The sequence below is a fragment of the Ovis canadensis genome, chromosome 14 (assembly GCF_042477335.2).
Source record: "Ovis canadensis isolate MfBH-ARS-UI-01 breed Bighorn chromosome 14, ARS-UI_OviCan_v2, whole genome shotgun sequence".
NCBI classification, from domain to species: Eukaryota; Metazoa; Chordata; class Mammalia; order Artiodactyla; family Bovidae; genus Ovis; species Ovis canadensis.
The window spans coordinates 28757535-28768450 of NC_091258.1; the positions used below are offsets into that span (position 1 = coordinate 28757535).

The following is a 10916-nucleotide window of genomic DNA, read 5'->3' on the forward strand; positions in this document are numbered from 1 at the left end:
ATGACATGCATTTATACAAGCACTAATAAGTACATTTTCAATTTACGATGGATGCAAAAATACATACCTTTCTTTTCTTGTACAACGAACTGTGCTGATCCCAATTATCCTATATTTACTGCACTCTACCTCCTCAGACCTTACACGCATTATGGCTAGCTTTGCAATATATTATGCCAGTAAAAGTTCACTTAGATTATTTGACTTGTGAGAACATCATAATAAAAACAGAAGTAAGGGGGCAGCAGTCTCTTGGAAATCAATTCAAGACATTCTATGCCTGTGCAGCACTATGCTGTGTCCTGCATTACAAAAGCTGGCACTACTTAGAAAATGGAGCTTCTCCTCTCCCTCCACATTTAACATTTCTGATCCCCAATGAATAATATATTGTTTTGTATGTTTGTGTTTGACGATAACACATTCTTTTTAAGAATGGTGCACTGGTATCTTTCACTCTCTCAATGGAAACCACATTATCAGCCTCCTGTGTGAACTGGAGTTTTTATTTTTCATTCAATCAGTCAGCAAGCATGTTAGAGTACCTACTGGATAGCAGGCACAGAGGATGCACAGATTAAGGCAGGAGAGATATAAAGCAAAACAGTTACAAGAGAATGGACTTCAGGAGTTAGGTGGATCTAGGTTTGGGGTTCAAGTTTTGATTTCTCCCAGCTGTGAGACCTTTTCAGCTCAGTTTACTTATTTGTAAAATGGGGATGTTGTAGTAATAACACCAACCACACGGGTTGTTGTGAAAATGAAATGAGATGATGATGCACATTGCACAGAGCCCTTTATGCGTGCTAGGCATTCTGCTAAACCATAGATATTAGGACAAACTCATCCTTAAGGAGTCAACGTATTGGCAAAGACAATCTACAAGGTGAAAAAGAATTTAGCAGGGGTTACACAGAAAACATAATGGAAGCAGAAAAGGGAAGCATTTGTTCACTCTGCTGGGGGTTAAGAGGAACAGAGTGAGGAAAACTTTAGGGAAAAAAGGTCTATTCTAGTGAAACCTAATAAAACTTCTACCCAGGAGAGGGAGAAAGAAACAGCTAAGACAATGAAAACTTACCTAGGAAGTGTTAGTGAATTCTGAATAGGATAGTACAGTTAGCATGTGGAGGGGAAAAGGATACATCAGGTTAGAAATAGTAGGATGAGGGTGTTCCCTGGTGGCCCAGTGGATAAAAATCTGCCTGCCAGTGCAAGAGACATGAATTTGATTCCTGGCCAGGGAAGACTCCACACACAAGGCAACTAAGCCCGTGAACCACAACTACCGAGCCTGCCTTCTGCAACTACTGAAGCCCTCATGCCTGGACCCTGTGCTCCACAACAAGAAACCATGGCAATGAGAAGCCTGTGCACTGAAACGAAGAGTGGCCACGGCTTGCTGCAACTAGAGAAAGTCCAAGCAAAGCAACAAAGACTCAATGAAGGCAAAAAAAAAAAAAAAAGTAGGATGAGATCTGATTGTAAAAAGCCTTGAACGCCATGCTAAAGAGTTTAAACCTTTTCTCTGGTTGCTAGTCGTATTGAAGATCTCATACTATGTAGGAACAATCCTTCCTTCAGACTCTTCACATCTTTGCATTGGATCACAGTTAGGGGAATGGAGTTTTGAAACTCTATTTAAAAAAACAAAAACAAAACACAGAAGATTCCTGATCAAAAAGAAAAATTAGGGAATCCTCTAGTGGTCCAGTGGCTAGGATGCTGAGCCTTCTCTGAGGGCCTGGGTTCAATCCCTGGTCTGGGAGCTAAGATCCTGCAAGCTGTAAAATATGGCCAAAAAAGAAAAACAAACTAGAATAATAACAGATATTTGACAATTCAGCAAATACCATAACTGTATCAAGGTATCTTGATAGAGGACACTATTTCCCAAGGTATATCATCCCATTCAGATGATATACAACTGGTCAAAATCTTGTGCTCATTGTACCTTTCCTCCTGATTCACAGGCATAACAATTTACCAGTTCTCACATTTGTAATTCACAGTATGTAAGTAATACAAAGTCAGACAGAAAGGGAAAGTAAGAAATCAATAAATCGAAACCAGGAGAACAGTAAAACAACAGCAAAAAGATGAATTGTGCCTGGAAAATTACACTATATAATGACTTAAAAAAGCATGTATTTTTAAAACATGATTTAGGTAATTTGCACACAATATACAACTGAGGTAGAAAAATCATATTAAAAATAAATTAGACCAAATAACCTTTTAATCCTTCTACTTTATATAGGGTGTTGCTCATAATCCCCCTCCCCAAATCTTACCACTCACAACTCAATCAACTATGCCACTGAATAAAAGGAATGAATAAGGCAAGTTAGAACAATTGGGGATAGAAATATATAGTGATAGCTGTGGTGATACAGTTCTAACGATTAATCATTCTAAAATCTGTATCATAATAAACACAGTTTCTCCCAGTTGTACAATAGGATCTTTGCAAATTGCTTGCTATAATCAGGCTGAGATATTAAAACAAACTCCACTGATGCCAAACGCTGGAATTATCTAGTACATGAAGCAGTGCTGTTGCGCTCTGCTCTGTCCTTAGTCCTGATCTGTGTGTCGCTTGTTTCCTTCTATATCTTACCAAAGGGTCAATAGTTTCTCAAATCCAGAAAGATTTCATACTTTGAATTCAAAAACAACGTACCCAGGAAGGTACTGATTCTTTAAAGCAGAAATCCATGCCAAGAAAAAAAAAAGAAAAGAAGTCCATGCCAAAATAAAGATTCTAAACTCCACAACCCCAAAGCATAGTTATGCAGAGAACTGCTTGTGATCTCGTGTTTGAAATAAGTAGTACCCACCATGTATGTTCTCACTTCTGATTCTGGAGTTTAGCGTAGGGTACTATACAGATCTGACTTAAAAATGAAGGCCTACAGTCTATGTCTGACGCAGGATGCAGCATGCTTGGGGCTGGTGCATGGGGATGACCCAGAAAGATGTTATGGGGAGGGAGGTGGGAGGGGGGTTCATGTTTGGGAATGCATGTAAGAATTAAAGATTTTAAAATTTAAAAAAAAAAAAGAAGGCCTAAATGATAAAGACAGGTGCTATTCAAGGTATTAAATACAAATCCTCCAAGCTACTCCTTTTAACCCTGAATCATTGTTATTAGCATTCTACCTGCAATCTTGTCTCCAGACCTTCCAGTTTAAGGCTGCACTTTTCAATCAAGTAAAAATCAAGGTCAGGTCTATTTTTTTCACTGTTACTTAATAGTGGCAACTCTGGCCAATGTAATAAATACTGGAAAGGAGGCAAGACTGTTATTTATAGACAATGTTATTTTAAAGCCCACAAGTCCCAAGAGAATTACCAGGAAAATTATTACACCTATTAAGGGAAGCGCCTAAGACTAAAATAAGTTAAACAAGTAAATAAATGTAAATACAATAGAGAAGTAATACATTTTGGATAATGAAACAATGTAAAGGTAACAATTCTTCCCAGTAAGTCAGATAATATTTAATGATGTTTTAATAAAAATCTTAGCTTTTTTTCTAGATACTTAAAATGCTTTTCTGATGGTCATCTTAAAGACATTTCCATATTTGCAAGGAAAATATAAAAAAATTCATAAAAATAATATGCTTACTATAAAGCTACAAGAATTATAAAATATAGCGATGGTAGAGGAAGAAACTGGTATCTGTCAACAAACATTACTAGCATTCACTGCATTACAGGTAGTTGAGTCAGTCCCTGGAACTACAATGAAACAAAAAGACATGGTCCTTATTCTCAATGGGCTTTTAGGTTAGAAAATGGAAGAAAAGAAAAAAGTTCAGAAACAGACATATATATCCCAGAATTTATTACGATTTATATAATATTTGAAATACTGGGTGAGAGGGCAGTTTTAATAATGGTTCTGGCATAACTTGTTAATTATTTGGAAAAAAGTAGATTCCCTTTTCAAGCTAAATAGAAAAATTAATAGCAGAATGAAAAAAAGGTGAATTCATACTTTTGGGTAGGGAACAACTTCATTCACAAAAGACCAAAACATAAATAAAAACTACAAATAAAAGGGAAAAAAGATTATGCCACTAGAGTAAAGTGCCAAGAAAAAAACAATGGAGAAATTCAGCCTTGCTAGTATAAAAATAGATTCCAGTATTGGAGAAGGAAATGGCAACCCACTCCAGTGTTCTTGCCTGGAGAATCCCAGGGAGGAGGGAGCCTGGTGGGCTGCTGTCTATGGGGTCACACAGAGTCGGACACGACTGAAGTGACTTAGCAGCAGCAGCAGCAGTATTGGTCAGGATATAGCAAACTGACTTATGTTGTCACTGGACAGTAAACTGTCACAGCTTTGATGAGGTTGATCTGGTAATATATATCAAGGATTAAAAATGTACACATCCTACTCAGCACTTCATCCATGTTTGAGAAATAAATCACTGGGACAGTAGTTCTCAAACTTTAGCGTGGATCATATTCACCTGGAAGGTTTATGAAAACACAGACTTGTGGGGGGGAGGTGCATTACTTCCAGAGATTTTGATCCAGTAAGTCTCGAGTGGGGCTTGAAAACTTGCATTATAACAAATTCCCTAGTGATGTTAAAGCTGTTGGCCCTGGAACCACACTTTAAAGACAACTTCAACAGGAGAGTGATAGTATACTGAAAGAAACAAAGAGGCTAAGCTTCTTCTATCTTACTGTTCAGTTGTATATGACTTCAGGACCAAGGTCATCTGATGGGCCGGTATAGATGCTGGAGGGCCAGGTACTATATCTTTACAGCTACCATGCCAGCATTACACTTAGCAAGAATGAAGAAATGACACAGGGCATTCCTCCTTCCTTTAAAAACATTTGCTTAGAATCTACCATGATGTCAAAATAAAAATTCTGAGTGACAAAACCACCACCACTCCCCCAAAGTTCAACACACATGTAACTGTCAGACTCAGTCACATGGCCACACCTAATTCCAAGGAAAACTGGAAAATCTAGTATTTATTTTGGGTGATCGTGTGTTTAAAGTTCAGAGATCCACTGAAAGGTAAAATGGATATTGGAAGAAAACTGGCTACTTCTGCCACAGTCCCCTATAATCTACTCTGTACCCACCAGCCAGTGAGCCTTTCAAAACATAGATCAGATCACATCACAGCCTTTCATAAAATCTTCCAACAGAGTCCATTTAGAATAAATCCATACTTCTTACTCTGACTTCATAAGTCCTATGTTCTGATCATCCCGCTGACCTTCTGACTGCTGTCTACAGCTACACAGGCCCTCTTTGCACAACACACCAAGCTAATTCTTGCCTTAGGGATTAGTTATTCCTTTTGCCTAGACTCACTCTGCATGGCTGGTTCCTTCCTGTTATTCAAGTCTTGTGAGGGCTCTCTGACTGCTAAAGAAGCACCGTATTTTCTTCTTCATCTTGTTTTATACATAAATAAATACATAAACAAATAAATACATAAACAGCATTTCAACTCCTACTTATATTACCCACTATTTTCTTATTATCTGTCTCTTCCTACTAGAAAGAGGGACTTGTCTGACTCACTTGTGCATCTCTAGTGACTAGAAGACTGGCTGGCCCACTCAAAATTAGATGAATATACGAAGTGACTAAGCATAATCCTGGGTATATCTCCTTTGTAACTACAACATACAGCACAGAGAGCCACACTAACGAATTAACAAGCACAAACCTTGGTTAAGAATAGGCACACAGATGACCCAGCTTCTTTTTTTTAAGTCAGGGGACAGAAAAATAATAGATTTTTTTCTTTTTCAGATATGCCACTTCTCTTACTTTTCTCAAGCTAACTCACTTTACCTTTGTGAGTAATTAAACATACCTCTTTCTGAGTTTTCCTGTTTTGAGCATTTAAGTGGTAAAGGTAAGGTGTGGTAAACTTATCATGAGATCCCATAATGTAACAACTGCCTACCTGGTCTCCCTGCATCTGTTTTCTGAAGCAGAATGGAATTCAATTAGAGTCCATATACTTGGTGAAGGTGAAGTCGCTCAGTCGTGTCCGACTCTTTGGGACCCTGTGGACTGTAGCCTACCAGGCTCCTCCGGGTCCATGGGATTCTCCAGGCAAGAATACTGGAGTGGTTTGCCATTTCCTTCTCCAGGGGATCTTCCCAACCCAGGGATTGAACCCAGGTCTCCCGCACTGGAGGCAGAGGCTTTAACCTCTGAGCCACCAGGGAGGTAGTAGTAACTTTTTGTTCCAAAGAACAAAAAAGTACCTTAATTTAATCAAACTCAATTTTACTTTTTAGTTAAGAAGGAAGATGGAGCTTGAACTCTGGGATCACTCCAACCTCTTCATGCTAACCACACTGCCAATCACTTCAAAGAAAGCATAAATGCAGAAATGCTTTTTCTTGCCTGCAGAATGTGACAACCTTCTTGTTAGTCAAAACGCTCTGGAGATGGCAGTATATTTGTATGTTCTAATCATACTGGAGTCTTCCTCAGACATCCACAGCAGCTACCATCGGATTTTAACATGATCAGGTCACATTTTGATGAGTATTTTTGATGTCTTCTTACCCACTAACACTGTAATTTCCAATATATTATTCTGGCCATACTTAAACCAATATATTTTAATCTCATTTTGACTAGGACAAATTGAACCTTCAGATTAGTACACCCTGTAATTTTATGAACAAATATGCTAATAAGTGTCAGTTAATCTCGGTCACTTTGATGAGCGACTGAGAGGGTGAGGCCCCACAGCACTCAAAGCAACCGTGTTCGCTTTCGCTGAGTTTTAAGACCTACCTCTCCTCCCTCCACCAAGAGTTCCTTTGAAGGAGTTCCGTTAAGGAGAGTTTGGAAACCTTTTAGGAGTCCCCTTTGCAACTTAAAGATCACACTAAGTGGGATCTCAAAGTGCCCCAGGGACACATTAAAAAAATAATAAATTATTCTGAAGAATCATAAATTTTAAAATGACAGCAGATTGTGCTGAATGGGTAGTAACCAAGAGCAGAACTTGAATTATTCTTTAGAATTTTAGATAATGAACTTTACTTATATAATGATCTTTTTTCTATCTTATTCCTAAATGGACTTTGAAAAATGGCTTTGATTTGAACTTGTAATGTGCATGTGCGTGTATTACAGCACTGTATGTTTTTCCTAAAAGGTCAGTTTGATTTCAAAACAGATAATTGGGTTCAAGTAATCAAACTATCAAATTATAATAAAACCACCATTTAGTCAGACTTCTCAACTGTACTAATAAAACATTTTTTCTAACTCCTGGTGAGGGGGAATAAAGTTAGCTTTTATCAAGGCTATCTATCTTTAAAAACTTCCCTCTTTAAAGGATAACTTTTCATTATGGTACTTATTTTTCTGTATTGTTTAATTTCTTGAAAAAGACTTAAGAATGAAGGACACGAGTTATTATTTGTCACAGTCTCAAATAAGATTTTTAAAATACAGTGCCAGTTATGCACTGTAACACCATAAATTTAACCACAGTTTATACAGATTTAAACATAACTGAGTATAGGATTCTCCTGACACAAGTCTGCAGAATGAATATGAACAGTGAAAAATGGGTTTATAAGCCTAATATTTTCATGTGACCATGATACTTAATTTTGATAAAAGACAAGTCAAATTTTATTAGACTTGGAGTGATCATGAACCGTTAAAAGTGAATTATTCAATTTTAACAATATATGAAAGGTTTAAAAGCCTAGCAGAGTTATCCTTTTGTTCTTACTGCTGAAAGTAAAACCAAGAATCAATGGCATCTTAAAGAAAATTACCTCTACTTAAAATTCCACACACTCATTATGGCTGATTTGTTTTAGCAGAAACTGACCATAATATTCCAAACAAGGCTTTTGGCAGGTAATATCTGTAATTATGCAGATGTTAAATAACTGCTTCTGATAAGAACCTCTTCAATGTTAATTTACACCTTAAGAGCTACTTTTTCATGCACTGGTGCACACAATGAATGGAAGCACCAGAAAAAGCCAATAGTTTTTCAAAATGTAATTTTTTAAGATTAAAAACACCAATGTTTGTATAGGTAACACATGCATTTTGTTTAAAAAAAAAAATCAAGCGATACAAATGGGTGGGCAGTGACACGGAAGTCTTCCTTTTACTCTTATTTCTCAGTCTCTTGTATCTTTTTCTCAGAATCAACTTTTGTTAATTTCTTCAATCTTCCCAGAGGGATTCCTCCTATGTATAAGCACATATCCATGAACTGTAGAAGACTTAAAAATAGCTTGCTTTCTCTCTAGTAAGCCTAACAACAAGTTAGTCTGAGCTTTAAAAATACACCAGCATGTAAAAATAGTGTAGGCTGCATAACATGAAAAAAAGAAAAGCCAGGTATTACTGAAATTCATTGTTTCCACTGTAGCTCTGCCATCAACCACAGAATCCTTTCCTGAAAGGTGCAAACACTAAATGCTTCACGCTGGTGGCCAGAGAGGGCAGTGTGTACCAACGACAAACGCAAAGGCAGAAAAGCTGCAAAACCCTTCACCATTCCAGGAGTATCAGAGATTCCGTCCTATCCAGCTCAGTTTCGTCAAGTTCTGCAGGTGAAGCTGTATAACAGATCTACGTGATTTCTCCCCAGAGGGGGCTACTCAGATGGAATGTCCTTATTATACTGAACATCCTAAGGGAATGAGGACAACGAAGCAAATTCAGATAAGGAGCACTATCACAACCCTACTGTGCGAATGATTATTTTGAAAAAGTAAAACAAAATCTTAATTTCCAAGGAATGGCGATTTAAATTGGGAATTACAGACAGGAAAGCCTACAGAAATTAATTTCAGAGTTTTAACATTTTAATATAATGAGGAAATCATTAATGACTTATGGACTGACAGCGAAACAAAGTCCTAGGTTACCTTTGTACAAATTATACATATACAGCGGATAGCTAAATTGCTGATATCTCAATTATAAATTTAGAAATATATGGAGTAATTTTTGCAATTTAAATTTAATGCAAAATCATACTGAATTTTCCAGTAAAACAAAATTCGAAAGTGTTAATGGGTGGGAAAAACCCAACATTTTTCACTGTACAAATATTAAGACACAATGAAAAGCGATATATGGTACCGCTAGTCAGTGCCTTTACGCCTTACCCAATATTTTGAAAAAGAGAACATTTCGTAACATTACAAATACACAGCTATTCAGTTTTCAATCTAAGTCAGTAGCAGAAAAGAGAAGCCCTTTATTGGTAGTGGTGTTTTCCTCCGAGGGCCAAAAAAAAGGATTTATTCAGTTCGATTTTCAGAAACAACTTTGTTATCACAATCTTAATTATCCATGTACATAAATTTTAATCTAATAATACACCTCCTGGAAAATGCAAAGCAGCTGTAGTATGTTTTGGAGCTTTGTGTACTTGGCAAGCCGACCGTTTTATTTCCCGGTACAACAAATCAGAATCAGACAGCGGCGGCAGGGTATGTGAGGTCCCGGGAAGCGCCGGGGCACAGCCCCGAGCAGCGTGTCCGGCCCGGGCCGGGTCGCGGCGCCCGCAGTGGTGCCGCAGCCTCCGCGGCCGCAGCAGGTGGGACCCGGCCGGCTGGCAGGCCATTTCGCCGCCCGCCACCGCGGGGCTTTTCGAGAACCGCTCCGCGACGCCTCAGTTAGGCTTTTTATTGTTCGCTGGGACTGACTTTCTGTTACTAATGCTGAAAAGAGCGGCCTTCGCTCCACTCACACGAACCCTACAACTTTGCAAAGCGATGTATGGCAATTCCGAGGAAGAAGCGCGAGGGCACAGCTCGCAGGACCGGCCGGGCCGCCAAGTCCCGATGCGCTTCCCGGGTCCCCCGCCAAGGCACACACAGAGGGCTGGGAAGAAGCGCTCGGGGAACAAGTGGATCCCGGCGGGAGCCGGGAGCCGCGGTCCGCTCGTGCCAGACAAAGGGGCGCGTCGGGCGCCCGGCGCCGGGCAGGAACGCGAAGAGGCCGGTCTTGCCCGCAGGGGGCGCCGTCCGCGGCCCCGGGCGCTTACCTTTGAGGACCGAGCAGAGCTGCTCCAGGGCCATGATCCCAAGCGGCCCGGCGCTTCGCGAGGGGCCGAGGCGGCGATGAGGAGGCGGCAGCTGCGGCGGCGGAAGCGGGGCGCTCACGGCTCGGCGCGGCTGCAGCCCCGTTCCGTCCCCATCGCCCGCCACCAGGTTGCTCCTCGCGGGGCAAGGCTCAGGTCCTGCGGCCCGCCATGCCCGAGCCCCCCGGCGGGCTCTCGCGCTGACCCAGCCCCCCGACGGCCGCCGCCTCCTGCTCCACGGCGCTCCGTCCCATCGACCGCCTGGGAGCCCAGGAGTGCGGACGCCAGGGCCGGCACCGGGACCGGCCGCTCCGCCTGCGGCCGCAGCGCGGGCCCGGGTGAAGTGCGGGGCGCTGGGAGCCCAGGCTCATTTAAGCTGCGAGCGCGAGCGCCGCGTGCCGGCCGCGCTGCCTGCGCGCATGTGCCCGCCCCCAGCCCCCGCCCGCGTGCCCCTCGCACCCCTCCCGGCCAATCGCCGGGCGAGCCCGCCCGCGGCCTCGCACCCTGGGTGGGCGGTGCGCCCCGCGGGCCGCCGTTGGGCTGGGGGCGGGGCCAGGAGGTCTGGGGCGCCGGCGCCTCGCCCGCGCTCTGAGGGGCGGGCGGGGAGGGAGAGCCCGGCCCGTCCCCCGCCCTCCGCGGGGCGCGGGGTGAGTAGGTCCGAGTCCTCCCGCCTGAGGGAGAGATGGGGCTCCGCCGCTCACTGGACTCGGCAGCCCTGGCCCGCCTGCCCAGCTCCGTCTGCCGACGGAGAGGGGGCCCTGACCCCTCAACCTCCTAGGGCCTCAGTTCAAGGTCAGAAGTCCGCCCTCCTCAGCCCAGCTCGACTACCTGCTT

The 10916-nt window shown here is 42.1% G+C and overlaps 1 protein-coding gene across 3 annotated transcripts in view; it reads right to left on the reverse strand.

The window, feature by feature from the left end:
• Positions 1 to 10522, reverse strand: part of NETO2 (neuropilin and tolloid like 2) — an 81723-nt gene extending 71201 nt beyond the window's left edge. The window contains exon 1 of one of the 3 annotated variants that reach the window (XR_011248551.1): positions 10047 to 10513. Coding sequence is in view for 2 of the 3 variants with exons in the window: in XM_069549778.1 (XP_069405879.1) it covers positions 10047 to 10080 (34 nt within the window). In the remaining variant the exon portion in view is untranslated. Of the gene's footprint in view, positions 1 to 10046 lie in introns of all 3 variants that reach the window. The other 2 variants (XM_069549778.1, XM_069549779.1) reach the window with 2 other exon arrangements.
• Positions 10523 to 10916: the final 394 nt, after the last annotated feature.